Raw genomic sequence first — 25,276 nt, 5'->3', positions numbered from 1 at the left:
CATTTTCCTGTCCAGGAGAAAAAACAAAAAGAAAAAAAAAGAAGAGTTTAGGTGGGTTTTCCTTCATTGGTTTTTCAGTTGGGATATTTAAAGACACCAGTTTGAGATTTTCTCAAGTTGCCTCCATGGAAAAGGCATAGATGCCCTTGCCTTGCTGCGAGGGCTGTGCTCAGTTACAAGTACTTGAGTTGGTCCAGTCTTTCCTCTCCTTGAAATGCACTGGAGGAGAGCACACCACTGCCTGCCTTAGGCTACTCTGAGAGCCCCAGTCCATGGCTGTGAGATTCTGGCTCTTCTGCCCACCCTGCATCTGCACTACAACCCCTGGTTTCTTATGCAACCAGAGATGTGGAAATGACACTTTGGAAAACGTCCAGCGAGAGTACATTTATACTTTAAAAAAAAAAATTAATGAAGAAGCATTTATATACTTTTTATTATTAAAACGAAAGAAGACCACAGCATACCATTTAAGAGAGGGCTTAGAATGAGAGTTCTCTTTAGGCAAATGTTGCATCTGGGGCATAAAGCCAAGCTCATATTTTGCACCAAGTGTTGTGGATGATTGACTTAGCTCTGTAGATGCAGCTTTTGCAAAGTACAGAGCAAACTGGGATGCTAAACAGCATGAGTGCCAGTAGGAGACAAAAACTGTACGTGTGAACTATACAGTGCTATCTAATTTTACTTGCTTTCAGAAGGGTCTTTCTTCATTTGGAAAGAAAGAGTCAATGGGATTCCAAGCCAAGTGTGCCTACTGATGAGCTGTTACTATCTTAATTGGGCTGTTGAGGAAAAGTTGGCTTCAGAAATCTACCCTAAAGTTGGTATTTGAGACTCCTGAAGTTATGAGCTTTGCTGAGGGTCTTTGCAAGGTTGGAACAAGGTTGCCACTGAGCATTCTGGAAACCCTTTGTCCCAACAGAGTGCAAGGCTAACTGGCTTATCTTGGCAGTGGTTTGGTTAGCCCCAGACAATTCAGTTATCACAGTGCACTAGAAATAGGTTGAAAAGGGACACAGGAGATTAGGTAGCTCTCCAATTTAAGAAAAGTTCTTCCACAGAAATGCCTTTCCTTTCTGTCAGTGGAAGTGTGAGCATAACTGGGAATGGACATGAGGGAGGCTACTGGAAAGCACATGTTTACACTTACTGTTTACGCTGGCTTCCAGCTTTGCAAGCACACCAAACCACGGGACAACCAGTGGTTGCTGAGAGGTGACGACTGTGAGATTCCCCACTGCTACAGTTACCTCCAGCGCCGCAGACACATATATTTCCCCTTCAGCTGGTGCTTCCCGCCTTTGTAGTCCAAGGGAAACTGAAGAACAAACTGTGCTAGCATTTTGCTAGTCTCTGGAGCCCGCTGTCAGACCCTGTAATGTCCTTTCCTCGAGCACAGCAGTCACAGCTGCTGGCAGGGGTGCCACCCTGCCGTTCCGCTGTGACCGTTTCGACTTTGAGGCTCGTGGTCCACCACTGCTCCTTAAAGACAGCAGAAGGCAGTCCTCAGAGTGTTCCAAAAATACATCTGTTCCGTGCAGATATATTTGCTGCATCTGAATGTTCACACATTCACTCCCTCGAGGTCGAGGAATCAAGGCAAATGGAAGAAAAATAATTAGTTAGCATTAAAGGTTTTGGCTAATTTTTGTGTAGTTGTGCGTGAGAACTCTTAGGACAACACTGTGCAGAATGATCCTTGGGATAAGAGACAGTGACAGAGCTGTGAATTAACAGACAGTTGAGGAAGCTTCTCTAGAGCATAATCACAGGTAAACCCTTTGTCCCCTCAAATGGCCCAGATAGATCAAGGATCCCATCCAAAGGGCCAATGGATTTGCTTATTTTGCTAGTGAACAGTGAATTCAGCTCGAGGGGCGTGTTCTGTGCCTTCTTGGGCATGAATTGAACATGGGTCATGCCTTCCCTCAGCATGGGACACCAGTTTAAACTGTGTCCATTTCAGCTCTGCCATCCTTGATGAGCAAGGGGGACAGTACCAAGAAGGGCAGAGGGAAATTTTTGTTTAGATGACAGCCCCTGCCTCATATGGTCAAGATGAATCTGTTTGAGGCGATAAAGGGGGCAAGAATTGAGGAAAACTCTGATATCCTAGAAGGGTGGTCAAAACTGCAGTTACTCCGTGATGGCCTTGATTTTTTCAGTCTTTTCATATGAACTACAGATCTTCAAAAGTACATTTTTAGTTGTTTTGCTACCTCAGTATTTCTCAGTTTCGATATATTTTTCAAGTGTTCACATCTGTATGAGGCTATTATACAATCTTACTGGAAATTTTCATTTTTTAAAGCCCTTCAGCACCCTAAATTGTCCACTTTGTGTCCTTCAGCACCCTAAATTGTCCTAATTTGTCCACAATTTTCAAATCCATGTGCTGAGACCAAGACCCCTAAATGATACAAATTTGAAAAATGCCATTGTGCATCTTCTGCTCAAGGTTAAAAAAGACAGTTTTTCATTATAAGCTACTCAATAAATGTTAATTAAATACTAAAATTGCTATGATAGAATACTTCAATTAGGAAAGAGCAAATTTTCCATTTTTCTAAGACTCAAACCAGTTGTAGGATAACACTTTTACAGGAGCCATAGGACTTCAAATTCAAAGTTCAAAACCTGCTTTGCAGCCTGAGAACCACTGAAATGAATCAAAATTTTTAATACAAAGTGGATCCTAAATGTCACAAAGAGACTGTATCCTGATCCCTCAAGTAGAATTGTCTGACATTTAGGGGTTCTGTTCTGTGATAGCTTAGGGGACTTTAGTTCGTTTCCAAATCAAATTACATGAAAAAGAATTTCTTTTTAAATTTCTCATTACCCACAGAACACATTTAATAAGAAAACTAAACAATACTTTAGAAACATGACACCTTGCTGCTTCAGAGCTGAAATGGGTCTCCCTGGATGTCTCTGCTGTTGCAGTTGATCCGAATGTGTCCTTCCTTTGTCAGGTGCGAGATCTCTACAAAAAAACTGAGGTAGTCCTCACCCCTCACAGTGTCTCCAGGCTACCCACCCACCTAGATCTTTTGAGTAGCCACCCCAAAGCCTTGGGTGCCCAGTAGCTCTGGCACACCACTCAAGGACGGAGCATGCAGTTCTGGAGGATTTGTTCCACATTTCCAGGCACCATCTTCTTGTTCTGTAGACACTGTGCCTCAGTAGTTGTAGTTTTAAATAACTTTGCTTCCTATTTTTTCCTCCAATACTATCATGTCCCTCCTCAAGTCACGTCCAGAATGAAAACTGAGCTGTTAAAAATAACTAATTGAATTTATTCTTAGAGCACCTAGACAAATATTCAATAGAAACCACATTGCATGCAAAAACTATGCAACAATAATTGGGTTAAATAGGAAAATATCAAAAATAATAGTCTGTTTATAAAATGAGAAGCGTTGGGATATTCTGCTTTCTTTTGATCAGGTCTAGGGAATGTACCTAGGAGTACCATAGACAAGTAAGAGCTACATAACATGTAGGTTTGAATAAACAGTGCATGTTTTTTCAGCATGTTTTTTGTTAGGTTTTTCAGCCAGAACATATTCCCATTTTAAGTACCAACTTCTTATTGAATTATTTGAAGTAGAAACTGCATGACATGAATTACTTCCCCTAAAATTAAATCACCTTCAAGCTAGGTGTCTTACCTATAAGCAAGCATAATTACAGCAATGTATATGCATGGGCATGACATTCATTTTATTGAAGATTTAACCAAGCTTTCTATGCAACTAATGTATATCATTAGCAGAGTTCAGGTAGGCATGTAATACTGGCTCTTTAGGAAGAGACCTGGATGGATTCCAGCTTACTTAACCCTTAAAATGTTACTGATTGGCAACAAAGAATTTGCATTCTCCATGTGTGCAAACTACAATAAAAAAAATCTATTTGGTGAGAAAATTAGGATTGGATTTAAATTTCACAGCACACAAGAACAAAAAATGGCAAGGGCTACCATGGCTATGGTGTTGGCCCCGTGGGAAGGGTTACCTGCTGCGAGGAAAACCCGTGTTCCTCCTTACCCCCAGCTACTGGGTGCCTGGGGGTGCTGATTTAGGCATGTGATCTGCGTAAGGAGCATCAGGCCATGCACCCCAGGGTCCATCCAGCTGGCCAACAAGTTGTTCTGCCAAGGCAGCACAGCTCAAAGACAGGGAAAAATGGGCTGGGTTTCTCGTTTTCCAGAAGCCAGAGCCCTGCGTCAGCCAATCTGCAAAGCAGAGAAGGACTCCCAGTGCTGAGCAAACAGTGCCAGCCACCTCCAGGTCACAACCTACAAGAGCAAGCACATGCATTCCGGGGATAGAAGCAGGTCCAGAAGGGGGAGTGATGCACAACCCATTTGCAGGGGGACACAGCCCTTTGTAAAGCATCCTTTTGCTTTCATGGTCCCACCTGGAACCAATCAGCCACTGCACTTGGCATCCTCAGGCCATAGCCCCTCTCATCTCAGCTACATCTTTAAGGGTTAATGGTTCCTGTGGCTGCTCAGATCCCCCATACATGCATATTTTTGTGTGTAAGACTTGCAGAAGGTCTGGTCACATAGCTTAGAAAGGCATACGCGAGCACTGCCCCCGTAACCGGGCGCCCCTTTGTCCTGTTTCATGTGCAGACACAGAATAGTCATAATTCTCATATGTGATTTATTTTTGAGTACAGTGTATTGCTCTTTTCTGAAACTTTTTCCTTTTTCTTTCTTTTTTTTGACAACTTTCTGCATTGGCAGAGCATCTTGGGATTGAATTTATGGGTATGGACCAATCATTCCTTTTAGCCTGCAGATTCTAGACCCTGAGAGATAAACCCCTTTTTTTTTTTTTTTCTCCACCTCCCCTTTTCAGTTCTTAACCAATTTCTTTACGCTTTAGAAGGGATCATACAGCTATAACAACAACCCTTGTCAAAGTGTTAGTGGAGATCAGTTCACTAAAATGGTAATAGTGACAGGATATAGCAGACCTAAGGAATTCTAGGAGTTACTGAAGTAATCATAACATAGTGTTTCCTTTCTCTGCTGTACAGTTTTGACATTTTCTTTGCTGAGTTCTTCTAAGGTTGGCAGGTTTTGAAAACACTATAATCATTAAGCAAAATGACTAACCAGTATATTAAAAAAGATAAACTGTTATGGCCACTTAAAATTCTGCAAATGTGCAGTTTTGAGCTCTGGTTTCCAAGCAAAGTTTCATGTCTAAAACCACATCTAGGTGTGCAAATCAGTTGCCTATACATATGTGTAAATTATATGCATATATTACATTCATTTCCAGGTCTGTAAATTAGAAGTGGACTGGAAGTTATTTAGGAATTTAAGTAGACTAGACTCCAGATGCTCAAGTCAGCAAATATATTCAATATTTCTAATACTATACTCATATTGCATCCAACCAAGAACATTGGCACTGTATTTTTACATCTCAGCTTTAAATATAATAGAAATAGATTTTTAAAGTCCTCTTCATGAGTAGACTGTACTTATCTGACTAGCTATGCATATTCAGAGGTACAGATAACGCATCTCTTGAATAGGTTAACTTGAAATTCAGGTCACTTTTAGTTTGGAATTTCCTATAATTGTCTGCAAATGAGAAAAAACAGATGGTGATGCTTTTCACACAGTTTTAGTTCATGTTCTTATTAAAAATGCCCCCACAAAATGTCATTAGCTTAAGCTGTGAACTGTGGAAAACCCATTACAAGTCCTAATTTAAAAAACCACTCACAATCCAGCTTATTTTTGTTATTATCACAAGGTAATATTAATTCTCACTCATAAGTAATAGATTGTAGTAGAAGATACATGGCTACATAAACGCTTGAGTAGTTAAATTAAAATCCTTTTAAAAACTGACTTGCAAATTTTGTTTTGTATAAGAAACAATCAGTGGAACCACCTCTTGGAATTAAATTATTTTAAAAATCCCCAGAGATCTGTAAGAAGAAAAACTTGAAACAGAGTAAATTTAAGACCATATAGATAACCAATTATGTATAAATTAAAATTATGTGAAATTAATTGCATAATGCGCGTGTTTGAAAAACTGCACATAGAGGGATTTAATATCTTGACTTAAGTCTTAAGTTGATTTGATTTCCCTAGCACTCTGTATGGGAAAAAATGTATTGAAATTAGTTTTAATAATTAACAGGCTAAAACCTTTTCTAAATTTTCACTGCACATACAATTCTTTACAGACTTCCTTGCAAGGCTGCTGTTAGTTTTTTCAGGGTAGTTTCATCAGCACATGTTACTTAGCTGAGCATCATTATTAATATTTAATAACGTAAATATTGATATTGGTCAGAGAGAGAAGTCAGTTTCGGGGCAAGATGTAGTATAACCTCAAGTGCCCCACATGAGTCCAGTCCCTGCTTTGCAAAATTCTTCTGGCCTGAAACAGAGAGTCCAAGGCTTGTCTTCAAGGCGCCATGCCATCTGCAGAGTGGTGACCAGAATCCCTGTCCCCTCCCAGTCACCAGCATCCCCTGTAGTGCAAATTGGCCCCTGAAGGACAGCAGGACAACCCCCAGTTGGCCCCTGCTGTCCCCTGTCAGCCAGAAACACAGCCAGGGTTACATGAGAGCTTGCTGGTTTGCTGAGCATGGCATGCCCAGGAGCACGTGCCTTCCCAGGCAGACATTCCCCCACAGATTTTGGGGGAGGGCATGGCAGCACCACCATTCCCACACACCACATCAAGCCGGATTGTCCGTAGAGCCTCGTTTTTAGGGGCACAGGAGGGAACTGAGGCACTGAAAGCAGACTTGGGGGGTTAATTTTCCATGCCCCTCAAGACCTACTGTCCCAGCAGACATGCTGGTGCAAGGAGCATTGCTGCTCCCTCACTGCATCCCCCCTCCCCTGCAGTGGGGTGAGTGCCCACAAGTGTCCAACACACAAGTAACAACTGATGACCTCAGCCAGGCCATCACCAGCCAGCATCCCAGCTCGTTTGCAACAGCCTCACACCAGAGCAAACCTCCTGGAGCCAGTGCAATTTTTCCCTGAGTATAAACAACCAAGCAGAGTTTCCGCTGTTAATTAATCTTCTTCCTCCTCTCCCTTCCCCTCCAAGAAAAACAGGTTGATATGTCATTACTCATTTTGCTTCCACAAGCTAACAGCTGACGGCATGACAGTTAAAAAAAAAAAAATTAAAAAAAATATTCAAAGCTTTTCAAATTAGCCCCTAAATTGCTTAGCACAATTCTCCTGTTTCCTGTGACATCCTCATAATACACCATTTCCATGGCTAACTAATAAGCGCTTTCAGAAGGGGCAAAAGTGGGAAGGGGATCAAGTGCCACTAACTAGGCGAGGAGTTATGCTGTATGAGAAATCCCTTCACACTCTGCTTCAACCTTTTTTTTTTTTTTGTCCCTAAGCATTTCTTCTCTCTGTTTTTTTCCACTATCAAGCATGTTGTGCCAGGCCTGCAGTTGACTTTTCAACCCTTTAATCTTGTCTTTCCCTTTATTTCACCTTCCTCTCTTTCTCTTTGTCCTGGTTTGGTTTGGTTGGAGTTTCAGCCCTTTCTTCCTTCCCTTTTTTGACTTTCTGTTCTTGGAGTTATTTTTTTTCTTTAATACATTTTTGCAGCATTCTAGTTTTACCAAACTCACTTCTTCTCCCCCCATTCCCCTCCTTGTTAATAATTAGAGCTATTAATTTTGTCTGACAGTGCTCATGACCTGTTTGCCGGTGTTTTGGTTTGCAGTGGGTTTGGCTTGTAGGAAAAATTTGTTCCATGGTGCCGTGCATTGTATCAGAGAAATTAAGATTTCTTTTTGCTTTTCGGTTTGTTGCGTGGAGTATTTGCCACTTGCTCACAGCAACTTTAAAACTAAACCTGTCAAGCTCAGGAAACACCTTGAAGGGAAGACTGATGCCTCTTCAGCAAGGAGTATTTTTCCCTGAACTGGTGTGTCATTTATGACAGCACATCATTTGGACAGAGACACGTGACACATGTGAGGGACCATTGTGCACCTCTGTACCTCCTGGTGAATTGCTCCACAGACCTTATGTGTTCATGTAAGCCCCTTCCAGCAGGAATAACGCTGGCTTTTATCCCGAAGGTAGCACAAAGCTGTGCAGCTCTAATTCATTCATTTATTTTTAATCACCTGCTGGTACTCCAACTGTGGTCAATACTGCAGGTCATTATCAGACTGTCTGCTTAACCAAAAATAAGACTTGAGTAAAACTAGACACCCATTTTTGTCCTAAAAGCGGGAATGCAAATCCACATCTGTAAAGCGTCAGCACAGAATGCGCCTCTGTTTCAGCACTCCCTGCATAACATTTCCCCAGCAGAGCACTCAGCAGTGCTCTCTGCCAAGCATGAGCGAGGCTGGAAAGCATCAGTAGCTCCAACCCAAACATTACCAGTGCTACTAACACCTTTGTAATGCTGAAATATCTCTGGTGAATGAGATCGGTAAGAAGTTGTCATCACTGAGCAAGCTGCCACCCCAGATAGAGAGTTCCTTTGTTGGTCACAAAGAGATGCAAGTAGAAATTCAACATTTCTCTCATACAAGGCACTGCTGGTTGTTGATATTGCTGTGTTTTAGGAGAGCACTGGAGGAAGACTCTGAATTTTATGACCAGAGCTCAAAACATATCTTCATTTCCATTGGTGATATAATTACAAGCCAAGCTCATGTCTCAAATGTAGAAGAATATTTTGAAATCTCTCCTGTAAAGACAGCTGAGATACAAATTGACATGGGAGCAGAGGGACATTGGATATGAAAACAACCCAAAAAAGATAATAAGAAAATAAATTTCTCTTAAGACCTGTAAAATTGGTTTTCATTCCAGCTGTCTTTGCAGAGTAAAACTTCCAAAACATTTGCAAATTCATGTTATTACCTTAGAACATTGAATTTTTATTTCCAGCAATTGCTGAGTGTTTGTCAGTTGTGAAGTTGTTGCTTAGATATTATTCTCGTTGATTTAAACAAAAAAAAAAAAGAAACAAAAAAAGCAAAAAAAATACAAACAAACAAAAAACCGAAACAAAACAACAACCAAACAAACAAAAAAAAACCAAACTGACTTTTGATTGTAGTTGTACTCATCTCCACTATTGTGTTAAGAGTTTGTGGTGTAGCCCTGTTTTCTTCGCAGTTAATAAAGAGTCTGCCTGAAGTGTGGTGGCCGTGTCTGTGTGACTGTGTGAATTTGTGGAGTGGTTTGTAGCATGTCAGCTGTTGATGATGTGCTCCTTGCCTAGCCACCCTCCATGTTGTGACTTTCTCTTTTTTTGTCCCTTTCTAGAAGCTGAGGAATTGTACCAGAAACGGGTGCTGACCATAACTGGCATTTGCATTGCTCTTCTAGTAGTTGGCATCATGTGTGTGGTGGCCTACTGCAAAACCAAGTAAACTTTTCTATTTTATATCTTTGGTTGTTGGTCAGGGCCTTCCCAGTTGACTGTAGCTTATATTCCTCTGAGCATAAGGTTTTATCTGGGTTTCTCCAGAGCTGACTTGAAGAGACAAACTTATAGCCAGGGTGCTCTGATCCAAGCCAGATGAGTGCAGTTCTCCATGTCCATCAGCAGTGCAAAAATAAGGCAGATATCTGAAAGGTTTCTAAGGGGCTTTGGGGTTTTTGTTTTGGTTTGTTTTTCTGCTTTTTGGGGTTTTTTTTCCTATCACCCACTCGAGCCAGTTTCCCCAACTGAAAAGGGACAAACTCCAAAACTGGAATCATGTTGCTGCCCAGCAGTAAATTTTACATATCAACCTAGTTTGTTTGTACTTGAGACAAGATTAACGGTGCTAAAAGTTACTATGCACCAAAGGCCAAAAAAATGAACACAAAAGTGCTCTCAATGCAAAAGTAGGCACTTAAATGCATTCTGTGAGTCTCTAAATTACTGGGGGTGACTCTCAAACATGCATGAGGCACCCTGGACCATAAATTACACGGAACATCAGCAGAATTTCTGCTGCCAGAACTTCTGGCTGCTCTTATAAATCTCCCCACCAAAATACAGAAAACCCTTATCATAAATATTCCACATTTCCATAAACCTGATTTACTGTTTCAGGGTCTGATTGGCAGTTGGGTTGTTGTTTTTTGTTACAGGCCCCACCAATAATGGATGTGTTAAATGTGGGGGAGGAGAGAGATCATTTTTCCCCCTCAGTGAGAGTCACACACACACACACATAGAGCTGCTCCCACCCATAAACTGGTGGCAGTGGTCAGTGAAGAACAATTGAAACAGTTATAAAATAATCAGATCAATTACTGCTTTCAGAAATGGCAACTGGCAAGGCTCAGCAGCTAAATAGTATATTTCCTGATTCAGAGTTCATTGAAATCAGCCAAGACATCTCCATGAATTTCAACAAACATAGTCAGTATGTTTGAAGTAGAATTTTCTATATAAACAGCCCCCAGAACCCATCAAGGGTCTGGATGTTTTGTCTGCCCCAGACATCAGCAATCACCACAAGCCAAAAGTTAAATGTTTTCCAACACAGCTGATGAGAGCACCATGCCAGTTCATGGCCCTCCAAATGCAGCAGTGATGCCAGACAGCTATCTGTCAGGTGATTTCCTTATGCTCTTTTCTCCAAATAGGGGAAAACCCAGAAACCAGGAGGAATCCTGGGAATGGTGTTAGGAGAACAGTATTAATAAAATGTAATGGCTCAGACTTTGCTGGTCTCTTCAGAAGAGATACTGCTGGTCAATTGCTAAGGCAATATCTTCAGACACTGAGTCTTAATTCAGTGGCACTTTATATTTTCAGGTCATTTACCTTAAGGGAAAAGCTTCTTAAAGTAAGTGAAATACACACTAGCTTTTGCATTAGTCTTTTCTCTCAGTTTTGCGGAGTAATTTCTTTTTTTAGTCAGTGTCCTTTTCCTAGAGGATAAACAGCACAGATGGAAGCGTGCAAATGCAAATACCTGGGAAGTAACGTGGTTTGCTAAGGACAGATTCCCAGGCTATATGTGCCAGGATCTCGGTCCTGCAGATGATAAACTCCTTCAAGAGCCTACTTTCTCTACCTTCTCAAAAAATTCAGGTTGTCCTCAGCTCCCAAGGTCTCCAGGGTCTCAGGGAGCTGTGAAATCAAGTTAAACCCTTGCTCGAGTGTCACCTTTCAGCCTAGTCAGGTCTTCAGGCAGCTGCTCAAATGTTTCCTGGCACTGCACTCTCCATCCACCTTAACCACTTATGTGTCCTAAGATGATGCCTGGTTATCCTCAAAGGAGAAAGTCCATATGGATCTGGGACTGTATCCTTCTGAGACAGGAGCATTTCCAAAGTAGCCATCTCAGCTCATGCTATTCATGTGGTGCAATATAAATTAAGCATTTTCCACTGTCCAAGCACATACACACTGAGAAAATATGTAAAATGCTCTGTGTGTCAAGTAATGTTTTCATTCTCTTTAAGCTTTCCTGGCTATCAAGCTTCAACATATTTATTGTTTTCCTTCACCTCTCCTTTTCATAAAGCTTAGAGTAGTCCCCTCAAGTTCACAACAGGATTGAAAATTATTATATCTTATATTGTCCTACCCTGCCAACACTGTCTGCATTCTGCTTAGAGCTTAGGGAATTGTATGTATTTTAGCTTTTGCCCCAACCAAGGTCACACGTACTCCACAGTGTGTTGGAGCCTGCATCCTCCCTTCATTTCCATAGATTCTGTGGCAGTACGGTGGAAGTTCTCCAGCATAATCAGACAATACTGGGGAATATTGATAAATTAAGTTTAAAATTGAATAGCTATTTCTCTAGGTGTTCATTTTGGTGTACTGTTTAGTGTGTTCTGCATAGCCTTCACAGCGCCAGGTTTTACTGTGCTGTAAGTTTTGTTGCTGACAGCTTGTAATAATCTCCTGAAAAGTTCTTCTGAGGAGGGACGGAAGGATTACAGAATCACAGAATCATTTAAGTTGGAAAAGACCTCTGAGATCATGGACTCCAACCTTTGACTGATCACCACCACATCAGCTAGACCATAGCACTAAGTGCCGTATCCAATCGTTTCTTGAATACCTCCAGGAATGGTGACTCCACCACCTCCCTGGGCAGTCTATTTCAATACTTGACAACCCTTTCCATGAAGAAATTTCTCCTCATGTCCAACCTGAACTGCCTGTGGTGCAGCTTGAGGCCATTTCCTTTTGTCCTGTCACTAGTTGCCTGGAAGAAGAGATCAACCCCACCTTGCTAAAACCTCCATTCAGGTAGTTGTAGAGAGTGATAAGGTCACCCCTGAGTCTCTCTTTTCTCCAGAATAAACAACTCCAACTCCCTCAGCCACTCCTCATATGACTTATATGTTAATAGCAAGTGGGGAAAGAGTAGCTGAGGACAGGACAAAGTAGAAGCATCAAAGTCAGCCAGAGCCCATGTCTCTCATTAGTACATGGGTGGTTCTACTAAATGCATTAGCAGCCATGGCATCCACCTGTTAATCATTAGGTTCCAGAGTGAACCTGATGTTGCTAAAACGAAACCTTCCAAAGCTGCCAGGAAGTCTGCAGGCTCAGGCATACCTCACGTAGTCGATTACCTGGGATTTCTGAGGCTTCCTCTGCACCCTTCACTTCTTTAACACGCTTATGAATTTGAAGTGCACTGCTGAGACAGGAGATGAAACTCACTGAAAAAACACGTAACTGCCATGTCACAAAGATCATTTTCCAGTGTCTGCAAGCAAGGCCTGAGGCACAGCCACCTCGGCTCCCTGTGGTGAACAGAGTGGTGTAACACAGTGGACTTCAAAAACCTTGCCTGGGCCTTTGTGAGGGCATCATGGTCACTGGGTTAAAATCTCTCCCCGGTCCCTTCTGAGGAGAGAAAAGACCTTATCCTGAGACAGAGCATTGCTTAGAAATGGCTTCCATTTTCCTCACACTTTTTCCCATCCCCCTGTGGCCTGCTGACTCCTGGAAGGGATCCCAAACTTCCTCCCCCCTCTGCAGGTCCCCACAACTCCAGCTGCAATTAGACCTGCAGTCTTCAGAATTACCCCAGGCTCTTGCAGCAGCGCAGGGAAACTCTGGCAAAAAAAAAAAAAAAGTGGTGTTACGTTATTATCGTCAACATCGATGTGCTGAAAGGTGCAGCTGCTTTCCTTCTGTCTATTAAAATCGTTTCCGTGTTTCGCGCACAGGAAGCAGAGGAAGAAGTTGCACGACCGCCTCCGGCAGAGCCTGCGCTCGGAGAGGAACAATGTGATGAACATGGCCAACGGGCCGCACCACCCCAACCCACCGCCGGACAACGTCCAGCTGGTGAATGTAGGTTTCACTGCCCACGTTTCAACCCAGGCTGCCAGTGCCTCAGGAAAGCTCACCCCACAGCTTCTAAACCTCCGCCTGCTGCAGGCTGGTGACTCATTTCTCTTGGCTTTCTCCACCCAGGTGGAGAAACTACTGCCACTAACTAGTGCCAAATTCTTCATCAGAGAATAGTGGTTTTGGTGTATCTGATGGTTGGGGGGGGGTTGCCTTTCCAGGTCTCTGTCTGTGAGGACATCTTGTTAAATACATATGTTGTTTATAGCTTCATTGGAATGCAAAACTTTGCTACTTTCCTCATTTATCTCCTCCTACTTTGAGTCTAGATGGGGTATGTATGCAGATGTGTACATGAACTGCTCAAGTGTGTCAGTATGGTTTCTGCATGTATTTACATAACGAAATTTGTGCTTTGGCACATGTAAAAGACTGCAGTGTGGGGAGAAGGGATTGGAAATTGTGTCTACAAATGTGCTGTGAATTACAGTTTGTAAACCTGAGGTTCGTCTGGGTTTTTTCAGCAGTACGTTTCGAAAAATGTAATCTCCAGTGAGCATGTCATCGAGCGAGAAACAGAGACCTCATTTTCTACGAGCCACTACACCTCAACAACACACCACTCCGTGACAGTCACCCAGACACCTAGCCACAGGTATTGGAGGGGGAAGGCAAATGGCACCCGTAATAGACTATCTATTACTGTTACAAAACCAAAAAGATGTGTGAAACAACAAACTGGGGAGAATCTGTGTTCCCTCCATGGTGTTTTCATTTTAAGACTACCAATATTTTATGTCATATCACCTAACTAATTATCTTCCCGTGAATCTACAAAGAGCCATCTGAATGGCATTCCAGTACTGTCACTTTGAATTTTAGTATGTGCAAATTGCTAAATCAGTGGCAGCTGCGATGACTGGAAAGCCCTCCTTCCCTCTCCTTTTATCCATACATGCAAAATCATCTTGATGCGTGTGGATCCATACAATTCACAAAGCTCTGCCGCCCCGGTTGCCAACCCAAAGGCTGTACGTCCTGAGCGGCAACAGAGCCACTTCCTATCCCCTGGCTAAACTTCTGCTCATATGCCTCTGCCAGCAAAGCCCAAACTTATGATCTCCCTTTCTCTTTTCCTGGTTGCTGCTCTCCAGCTGGAGCAATGGCCACACTGAAAGCATCCTCTCTGAAAGCCACTCGGTGCTCGTCAGCTCCTCCATGGAGAACAGCCGGCACGCCAGCCCGGCGGGGCCCCGGGGCCGCCTCAACGGCATCGGCGGCCCACGGGAAGGCAACAGCTTCCTCCGGCATGCAAGAGAGACCCCTGACTCCTACCGAGACTCTCCTCACAGTGAAAGGTAGGACGCACCACCGCTTCGCTTTCAGCCGGGAAGGCCTGGTGTTCCCAAATGGGAGCTTGGGAGCACAGGAGGAAACCCAACAGTGCAGCTGTTCGTGTAGGGCACACGCCTCCTCATTTGTGGAGGGCCTAATAGTGGTTTGAAGTCTACTAAAAGCATTTCTTCCCTTCTTGCCTCTGCTGAATTTCTTCCTATTAGCCAGCAGTTCACACTCGGAAAAGCTCCATTGGAGTAACTAGTCAGAAATTTCCACATCTTTGCTTAATTATCCTTTTGTTAGAAGATGCAAATGAGGAAACTGAGGGATTTTGTAGGGAGAAAGCAATGTATTGATCCAGAGGAGGAAGGCACTAAGGACTCCTAAGCAGTATTAGATATTATGCCACCGCCTCCTTTCTGGAGGATTTCAGGTACTAAACCTTTTATCTTCTTTAAAAATTCCCTTTGACCTTTTATTAAACAAAAGCGAGGAACACAAAGTGCAAGCCAGAAGGACCCAAGTCATTATTAAATGAGGAGTAGTTAGAAATAAAGCTAGCCAGGAGTTTTCCAACAAAGTAATTTTTTTCTCTGAAAAGGCTGGTTCATCAGTTCCTGAGGTCTGCCTTGAGGTGCATGAGTTGCAAGACAACTTCTACTGAAAAAATTCATCTTAGGTTTAGGCTAGCACTTTGCCTCAGGAGCATGTGATGGCCTCGGAATAGCAAAAGAAAGACTGAGAAGAAACAAGACATTTAAAGAGGATTTTGCTCCCAGGAATCATAGGCAGAAGAAAAGGGAAACAGAGGGTTACTGGACCAATTCTCTGAGCACTTCGAAGTCACAAGGAATTTGATCTTGTGGGATGTCCATGATGTCAAAAATGCAGCCAGGCAATTCTCAAGGAGACTGAGTTGTGCAGGAGGCAAACTGTGGTTTCTGGAAAAATGAATGTGCAAGTGCAGCAAAAACCATTTCAGTGGTACTTCCTCTGCCATACAAAAAACTGCTTAGCAGCAGGGAGAGGGCCCACTGAGCAAGGACCCTGTGTGTAGTGCCATGAAGGGTAGTAAACTAGCTCTCTCCTTATAACTTATCCTTTATTTACCATGGAATTTAATTTCAAGATAGATGGCTCACATGACACAAACAGCCGTGGCCCCAGTCCAGAAGAGCACTTCGGCAAGATTAACTTTTAATCGTGCAAGTAGCTCCATTAAAGTCAGTGAGAATGCTCACACGGGTAGAGCTCAGCGTGTGCTTAAGTGCTTTGCTGGATCAGGACCTGTAGCAGTAAATACCACATTGTCTCCAGCCTGGGAACTGTACAGGATGCTCGGGCACACACTTGCCAGTGGTGAGTATTGCAGCTTAGTATATTTGGGCATCTGCATGTGAGAAGCAAAGATCTTTCACGCTGTCTCCTGGCACTGCCTGGGACACCCAGAGCATCATTCTGATATGAACTGTTTAGGTTTAATTTATTTTTTTTTTTGGGGGGGGAGGGTGGGGAGCAGCATATTCCTTTTTGTTTTGCTGAGAAGAAAGAGGGCATTTCATCAATTATTGTGTCTCCTGAAGGTTGTGCTACAAGTGAAAAGCAGCAACATTTCTGGATAATTCATCAGGCATTGACAGCCTAGCTTGTGCCTGAAGCGATCGAGAATTTGGAATGCAGGAGATGATAGTTCCCTGGGCATTAATTGCAGGCCTGATCTATTTTTAGCAAGCAGGAAATACATGGCCAATTGCTCCCTAGATGGATTGCATGTATGTGTGTGTATTTAAGGGGGAGAATGAGAGTTACTTGCAACTAAAGATTACTCTGAAACATAAAGGAATGTGAGACCTGACAAATTACTTCCCGAAGCCATCAAATATGGTGTGAATTGGTAGATCAAGGCTGTGCTCCTCCACCAGATACCTCACAATTTTGAAAGGAGATAGAATGGACATTATGAGGGGTTCTTTTGCATTGCCCCATCCCTTTGTTGGATCCCATGCCCTGCCACCTGTTTAGAAAAGCAGAGAACCCAAGGAGTTTTATCTTGGATCTCCTTAGCTGTCTTACAGAAGAGAAGATCAAAAAACACTATCTCTGCACAAAAGGCTGGACTATACAATGAATTTGGCAGCATATAACTAGTTAATGCTTGTTGGATGGCTGTGGATACACTCTGATCCCCTTTCACTGAGCCAGCATAGTTGACCATGAAGCTGAATAAATCAATCACCTTTTAACCTTCTTTTCAGGATGGGCTAGAGCTGCACGGCTTCAGCTCCTGTGCCTCAGATTGCAGACAGCAGCTAGTTAGCACTGCCCTGTTACGGTGTGGGGAGAACACACCAGCGATGTGTGAATGCACAAACACTCCAGCAGGAGTAACTTGACGCTGCTGGAAGCGTGCACAGTATGTTGAACACATTTAACTAACCTAATGCGTTAACAGAACCACTTTAGCTAAAATCCAGCGTGTCATGAAGATGTACATCCAACACTGTACCAGGTGGTGAAGTAGAAAGGCTTCGGTCTTTTCAGACAATGCCTATTTAAAAATGTGAAAGAGATGAAAAGCTCACTCATGGAAGGAGAAATAATGACTTAATTCCTCCAATGCACAGACCTATTAATTGTGCTTTGCCCAACCAACTTGGTTAATTCCCATGCATAATTTCAGTTTTGTTTTTCTTTCTCCTGTTCCTCAGTTCAGTTCTTTCTCCTGTTCCTCAGTGTACCTCTGGTGCATTTAATTTACTCTACTACACATCTGTTCAGAATCTGTCCCATTTTCTCTTTTGTCCAATAACTCTGTTCTAATCAAGCGTAATATGTGCAACTGAGTCATAATTTGGATAAGAAAGCTGGATTCAGATGTATTTTGGTAATTTTGGGCTCAGATAAATAAATCACTGATGAAAAATTAAATAACTACATCAATCATAGACACATAACTTTTCTCAATGGGCCTGGGTAAGAGATGGAGCTTAAGATTTTAACTTCGGACACAGCTTAAATTCAAACAGGTGAATTTAGAATAAGAATAAAAGCAAAACCAAACTATGCAAAGTTTCATGCTGGGAACTGTGCATTCCATCAAGGGGGTTCAGGCAGATCCTCACCTGGCATGAATACACATGACCCCACCAGCATCATCAGTTGAGAGTCTCACAATTTTTGTCCTCTTTCTTTGGGACAGACTCTGAAATGGCACCTAAGCTTCATTTTCAGAAATCACTTTTGACCACTACCCTTCCCACAGGAACAGGGACAAATTTTGCAGAGATATCATGAAGACTAGGCTGGACAATCCTGTCTTTTAGCATTTGTTCCCAAAGGAGGACAAATGATACTCCATATTTCTTTGCAAACAGACCTACCAGCCAAGGTAACAAGCACCCAAGCAGTGGAGCAGCACAAAGCTGCTGGGGTGGTGCTGCAAATACTTCTCTGACTGCCCCCATCGAATAAAAGTAGAAGAATCTGGCTCTAGATTTTATCCAAACATTACTTTCCTCCTTTCCTCCTTAGCCTGAGACAATCTGGTTGCCAGAAGAGGATGAAGCCCCAAGAGGACTGCCCTTTGATTCCCTTCCTTTCTCTCCTCCTGTCTGTTCACATGCACCCCAACTTCTGGTCAAATCCTTCCAGAAGTGCAGAAGCCCTTTTCCCTTTTGAGAAAATACTTGCAAATGCATTTTGTTTCTGGCAGCCCCTCTGTCTCTGAATCCCATTCCTGGATTAATTCCAGAAAGTTATTCTGGCAAATAATTTACAGCATCTCCATGGCTCTTGTGAGGCAAACAGATCTGGGGGCTTTGCTGTGCTCCTCCTGCTCTTAAATGTTTTTGTCTGGCGTCCCAGAAGTCAGCAGTTTATAGGATTAATAGCAACAGGAAAGTTTCCCTGGTAGCCCTATGTAAGGATGATGGGGATCTTAAGGGATCCCTGCTACTTCTCTCCCAGTCCACGAGCTGCTGTGTTCACACAGGTCACCACTGCTCCTGTGCTTGCAACCTTTCCCCATCTCTTTTCTTCAGGTATGTCTCAGCTATGACCACACCAGCTCGCATGTCACCCGTCGATTTTCACACTCCAACTTCTCCCAAGTCCCGCCCTTCCACAATGTCACCACCGGCTTCCAGCTTGACCGTCTCCATCCCTTCAGTGGCGGTGAGTCCCTTCATAGAAGAGGAGCGACCACTGCTCCTGGTGACCCCACTGCAGCTACACGAGAAGTATGACCACCACCTTCAGCAATTCAACTCCTTTCACCACAATGCCACCCACGAGAGCAACAGCCTGCCACCGAGTCCTCTGCGGATAGTGGAGGATGAGGAGTACGAGACCACGCAGGAGTACGAACCAGCACAGGAGCCTCCAAAGAAACTCACCAACAGCCGGAGGGTCAAAAGAACAAAGCCCAACGGCCACATTTCCAGCAGGGTGGAAGTGGACTCCGACACGAGCTCTGAGAGCAGCAGCTCTGAGACCGAAACCGAAGACGAAAGAATAGGCGAGGATACCCCGTTCCTGAGCATACCGAACCCCGGGGCCACCGGTCTGGAGCCGGCCACTGCCTTCCGGCTGGCTGAGAGCAGGACTAACCCGGCAAACCGCTTCTCCACGCCAGAAGACTTGCAAGCAAGGTTGTCCAGTGTGATAGCTAACCAAGACCCTATTGCTGTATAAAACATAAAACACATAGATTCACATGTAAAACTTTATTTTATATAATGAAGTATTCCACCTTTAAATTAAACGATTTATTTTATTTTAGCAATTCCGCTGATAGAAAACAGGAGAGGAAAAAAAAAAAACTTTTATAAATTAAATATACGTATGTACAAATGTGTTATGTGCCATATGTAGCAATTTTTTACAGTATTTCAAAAATGGGGAAAGATATCAATGGTGCCTTTATGTTATGTTAAGTTGAGAGCAAGTTTTGTACAGTTGCAATGATGGCTGTCCCATAGTATTTTGCAAAACCTTTTAGCCCTCAGTTGTCCTAGCTTTTTTGTGCACTGCATTATGACTGGATGTATGATTTGCAAGAATTGCAGAAGTCCCTCTGGTCGCTTGCTGTAGAATCCCCAGATCAGAAAGCCCTGTAATGGCACTCCCACTCTACCCCACCAGAAGAACACATACACACACACACACAGAAAAAAAAAAAAAAAAAAAAAAAAAAGGAAAAAAAAGAAAAAAAAAAGAAAAAGGAAAAAAAAAAAAAGATAAAAAACTAGAAAAAAAAATTTTCTTCTATGAGAACTTTTATTTGCTTCCTGTGTATGAGATGAGTTTTGTCTGCTCTCTGCCAGCCAAAAGGTTTGCTTCTTTGAGCACTGGGATAATAGTAGATCCAACAGCATGCTACTATTAATTACAGCAGGATAACAAAAAACATACAAATGAAAAAAAAAGCACCAACCTGCATTAAGTAATGTTACTTATAGAAAGAAAGTAATACTGTGATTTTAAACCAAATATATTATTATTAATCAGAGGTCAGCTTGTAATCACTAGGAGCTGCCATTTCATTATTTTCCAGATATTAATTGTTCTAGTTATCCCTTAGGAAATGGGTTTAAGTTAACTGAGGCTTTGAACCCAATACTCTATTTAAAAAAAAAAAAAAAAAGTAAAAAAATTTAAAAAAAATTTATATAATAGCAGATATCTGTAACCAAGCAAGGAAGAGATCTAGCTGGAAAACAAATGCCACTAATAAAAGTGCAATCAGTTTTCACCTCTATTTTTTAATGTTGCTTTCTAAAACACAATTTATTCTTTTGTTTCCCCTCAATTTTTCTTCCCTTTTTTTCTCCTTCTCAGAAAGAACCCTGACAAGCTTCTAGCAATACATTGTTAGAGTTGCTGTTGGAGTAAGGCTTACTCTTGGACACAGAAATGCTTTTCAGGGAAGAACTTGATTTGCTGAATGGTTAAAAAGTATAGGCACATAGGAAGGACATAGCAGATGTATGGAGTTTATTTCTACTTGCCTTTTTTTACTCCATTACTTGGGTAGAGAGAGGCAAGGATGATGCAAAGGCCACTTATGAAGGCAAGCACACCATGTGGGTTACAGCCATAGTAACGCATGTGTGACTGTTTGATATCAGTGTTTATACAGCCAGTGACAGTCTTGAAGTCTTTAACTAGTAATGAACAAGGATGCTGCCAGTGCTGGAGCAGTTGCATCCACCCAGGCAGAAGCAAATGGCCTCTTTTGCACTGAATTCCTATCAGTTTAGTCAGGGTCACTCTGCCTCTTCTATTCTTTTGATTTTTTGTTGTGTATTCAGTTGGCACAGCATTGACTCAGGACTGATGTGGAAAACAAATGCTTTTCCTAGACTCTGGGGATTCTGAAAATGAGAACATATGTTTTACAGGTATTACTGAGCTCAAAATAAGAGCCATGTCAAGAAAAAAAGAATTTCAGCCAAACTACACTCATCCTTTGGGCCACATTCTGGTCCCAGTTAAATGAAGAGAAATACGTCAAAGAAATTTTGTGAGATGCAAACCTGAGGAACTTAAGACCCGACTCAGTAAATTGTTCAAGCATATGCTTGTGCTAATCTGAGCAGAAGTTACCTTGAGCATGTGCTAGACTCCCAATTACACATCCAGCATATGCACAAAGTTAAGCATGTGCTTAAGAGTTTTGATGAACAAAGCATGTCCTATTAATTTGAGACCTGAAAGCAAAGTATAGTAAAAGAAGCTCTTTGCCAGGATGACAAAAATCAGTGAGTAGCTCACCGTATAAATAAATGTATCATATTAGTAAGAACATGGGTGAGTCTACCTGAACACCAGATTCAGCAGAAAAAGAACAAAAAAACCCCTTGGTATAGGAAGAAGAAGATAACAAAATTGTAGGATGTTGGTATGCTAGGAAACTAGCACAGCTTTGGGCTACATGGTGGCTGAAATGGCCCTGGTTATTTGAGAAGTCTATGGGAGATGGCAAATACATAGTCTGGACTTAAGTCCCCTTTGCCATTTTTCCCTAGTTGGCATGTACTTGAACACACTTTGCCTTTGCAGACTGAAACAAAAACTCCCCTACAAATTCTAGACAGCGTACTCTCATTTTCATCCCTTTAGTCATGCCTGTTTATCTGCAATCCCATGCAGCAGAACATCCACCTTCCCAGTAATTCTGCAACTCAGTTGTTCAGAGGGCCAAGTGGGCTTTCCTGATGAAGGCCACGAGTTTCCACAGGGTTCACACTGTTGAGTTTCCAGAGGCACTTGAAAATCTGTCCTTTCAGGAAGGCCTCTGATACTGCAAAGACCTTGCAGGACAGATGAGACAGAAAAAGGATGGCAGAGAAACAACGAATTTCCCCAAAAATTTCCCATCTTAGTGGCAGAATAGAGATTATAACACAAGTCTTTTGTAAACTCCTCCAGTATAGATCACCCACAAGGCCAGCTCTCACTGAAGTGTCTGTTAATAGCCCAGACGGATTAATCGGGATGGAAAGGGAACATGCCTTGACGTGGAGCAGATTATTTGACTACTAACACTGTTATTATAGAGGGCCAGTACAAAATGAAGGAGCAATTCCCTATTTGGGAGCTGTACCTGTGAGATTTATTTGGTGTAGGTCTAGGGAAAAATGTCACACCTCTTCTGCTGCAGTGCCTCAAAGTCAAAGCGGTGTGCAGTTCCCACTCTTCCTCCCTCCCGGGACATACACAGTGTGTTATAGGGTAAGCATGAAATTAGGCTGGAGACTTCACACGGACCTAAGAACAAGAAAATACAATTGGGGATATGGCTGCCTAAGCCCTTAGGTCTTTGTGGAGAACCCAGCCTTACAGCACAATTCATGCAGCAGCAAGTTACGGGGAATTGCCCCAGCTTGGCACTCACAGAACTTGGGAGAAGGACACAGCCCCCCACCTCTCAGCTTGTGTTTATACTCTGTGAGGGTGTTTCTCATCAGTCAAGATCACACCCAGACGTTAGCAAGTCTACCTGGCCACAGATGCTGCTGGCAGGCTGCAGCCATCTCCTGCTGGCCAAGGAGGCTGCAGCAGCACGGAGCAGAGCCAGCAAGTGCCTACGGGAAAGGCCAGCTCCCCTGCTGGGGATATTTGCTTCAGTACCCAGACCTCTGAGCTAGGCAGTCCCAACACCCTTGAGCCATCACTGTGCAATCCTTGCCAGCTTTTTGGCTGAAAAGTCGTGGCAAGAAGAAACATTCTTTGAAGAGGGGGGAAATATTCCAGTGGTGGCAGAGTTGTTGAGATTGTCCTGGTTTATTTCCATGTCGTTTAATTTTGGCCGTGAGTTTTCCCTGTGTATGTGTTTATATGCAGGAGTTATTCCAGGATAAAAGGCTTCTTTAAGGGGTGTATAGCTGGAGTATATTGTGCACAACCTGGGTACGGCCTACATGTTCAGGGGGTGTAAATCATTACAGCTCCACAGAGGTTCTCATGTAACAGAGAAAAGCCTACTTCCTCCTCTTGACCCAGTTATTCTCTTCCTCATTTGAGCCACCCCAACACCCCCAGGTTTTAAGAGATTAATCACTGCCTTTATCAGGGAAAAGGAAAGCTCTTTCTTTCCAGTCCTCCAAAACAACAATGCTGCATCTCCCTGCTTCTCTTACACACATTGCAAGCAGTTTCCTGAGCATCCAGGATAGCAAACTTGTGTCTCCTCAAAGGACACACTTCTCAGCCTGTTGAGCACTTATTGGCCCTGCAGTGTGGCTACTTAACATCAGCTGGGACTTACTACTAGTAAGAAACAAAAAAAGCACCTATGAAATGCTGCAGAGAAGGGCAGACAAAGAACATGGCCAATTACCATCATTTGTAATTCTCTATTCTATTGTAAATACATCTTGTACATACATGGATGTTTTCATTATTTACTGTCTTTATGGATTATATGTTAAATGAGATGCTCTTAGTTTATTGTGTAACACTGTAAATAACATAACGTCCTTTATTATTTATGCATAGGCATCTAACACGCAGAGAAAGTTATCCTCATATTATTTTAAGATATATGTCAAAAATATGTTGCATTTTTCCTTTTGCTTTGAAAAAATTGTAATATATCCTCTTTTTCCCCTCTTTTCCTTTAAAAAAAAAGAATGCTAATTTATTGTTCAGGAGAGAAAGGGGATGTAACTGAAAGGCAAACTGTTCAAAGAACATGCTATGGAAGCCACAAGCTACTGATAAACTAAAGAATTTATTACCCCAAATACAGCAATAAGTAATTGTTGATTTATTAAGGTTTTGTTATTCATTTTCAGTAAAAGAGGTGCTGGATTAAATTGTTATGTGTGGTCCTGGCCCAGCTGCTCAGCAGACTGTGTCAGGTCAGTAGCTACCATCTTTCTGTATCCAAACATTGTTGTAAAGGTCTTGTTCTGTTGTTGTGGGCCACTGTTCTTGAGATTTCTGACTCATCCCCGTGGGGGTCTCTGGCAGACACTCTTGTTCCTGTGTACAATATTTTTAGTTTCTGAAGTTAGAATTATTAGCTCTACCCTGACCATGACTACTTAAGATGGAAGGGTTGGGGGGGGGCGGGGGGACAGGCAGAAACAGCACAGTCTTGGGACTGTGGGAGCCTGCTCTACAAAAATGCACCTCACCGTTCAGCAACAGTCAATAAAGCAAATCAGATACCAGGAATTATCAGATAGCGTCACTATGCCACCACCCAAATTGTGCAGGTCTTGTGGTCCTGGTCTTTTTGTCTCAGAAGAGAAATAGTATAACAGGCAAGGGTTTGGAGGGCAACCCAAGTGAAGAGGTATCTGGAGCTAGTGGGGTCTGGGAAGCACAGGATAGGCTGTGTCTCACTAGTCTGGAAGAAAGGACAGCTGGGGGAAGATATCACAAGGGTCTGTGGGAACATAATTTTCTTGTAGAAGGTAGGAAAGGGCTGGATGTTTAGTACCTCTTCCAGTAAAAAAATGGAGTTATCAATCAAAACTACTGGGCACCATATTCAGAAAGATGTAACTCTTCATGTAAGGTGCAGGGAACTTGGAGAACTACTTACTGCAAGAGATTGTGGATCATAAAAGTTTCCATGGATTCATGGTGAGGGCCAGATCTTAGACATTAATCCAGTGAAAATTACTAAATCCATGAAAACCACAATCATATGTGGGAAATAATTGAACTCAATTGAACTCAAAACATATGGAGGTTGTATAAGGTGGCAATGTCTTATATATTTTCCCTGCTCTTACCCTTCTCCAACTATCTGCTACACTTGGAAGGGAGGAGAATAGATATCTAATCTGGCTGTGCTTACATGATATAAGTATGTAAAGTCATTTGCTGCTAAGAAGTGTTAAATAAGACAAAGCTGGGAGCGAGCAGAGGAGGGAGAAATGCAGTAAAGAGGTCTTGGATGTGTTTCACATTCATTTGTTCCCTGGGCTGATGGAAACACATAGGTCAGATTCCTTTCACCTACCTATTGGTACTGAATGAGATGCCAAACTGGGAATGGGTGGAGAAATGGAAGGATAGAAGAACGGAGGGATGGGTGAATGGAGGAACAGAGGGATAAAGAGAGGGAGGGAAGAAGGGAGAGAGGGAAGGAGGGAGGGAGG

General features: G+C 42.6%; 1 protein-coding gene across 14 annotated transcripts in view; it reads left to right on the top strand.

Annotated features, from left to right (window-relative positions):
• The window catches only part of NRG1 (neuregulin 1), a 452,970-nt gene extending 429,039 nt beyond the window's left edge, over nt 1–23,931 (top strand). For 9 of the 14 annotated variants that reach the window (XM_064642123.1, XM_064642117.1, XM_064642122.1 and 6 more), the window contains 6 exons: nt 4,763–4,786; nt 9,323–9,425; nt 13,196–13,322; nt 13,844–13,974; nt 14,474–14,677; nt 18,698–23,931. In XM_064642123.1, the coding sequence (XP_064498193.1) occupies nt 4,763–4,786; nt 9,323–9,425; nt 13,196–13,322; nt 13,844–13,974; nt 14,474–14,677; nt 18,698–19,349 (1,241 nt within the window). In that variant the 3' untranslated portion in view covers nt 19,350–23,931. Of the gene's footprint in view, nt 1–4,762; nt 4,787–9,322; nt 9,426–13,195; nt 13,323–13,843; nt 13,975–14,473; nt 14,682–18,697 lie in introns of those variants that run through there. The other 5 variants (XM_064642119.1, XM_064642116.1, XM_064642114.1 and 2 more) reach the window with 4 other exon arrangements.
• Nucleotides 23,932–25,276: the final 1,345 nt, after the last annotated feature.

Source organism: Pseudopipra pipra, chromosome Z (genome assembly GCF_036250125.1).
Source record: "Pseudopipra pipra isolate bDixPip1 chromosome Z, bDixPip1.hap1, whole genome shotgun sequence".
Taxonomy (NCBI): domain Eukaryota; kingdom Metazoa; phylum Chordata; class Aves; order Passeriformes; family Pipridae; genus Pseudopipra; species Pseudopipra pipra.
Note: the sequence above shows the minus strand (reverse complement) of the source record. Positions and strands in the feature narration are given on the sequence as shown.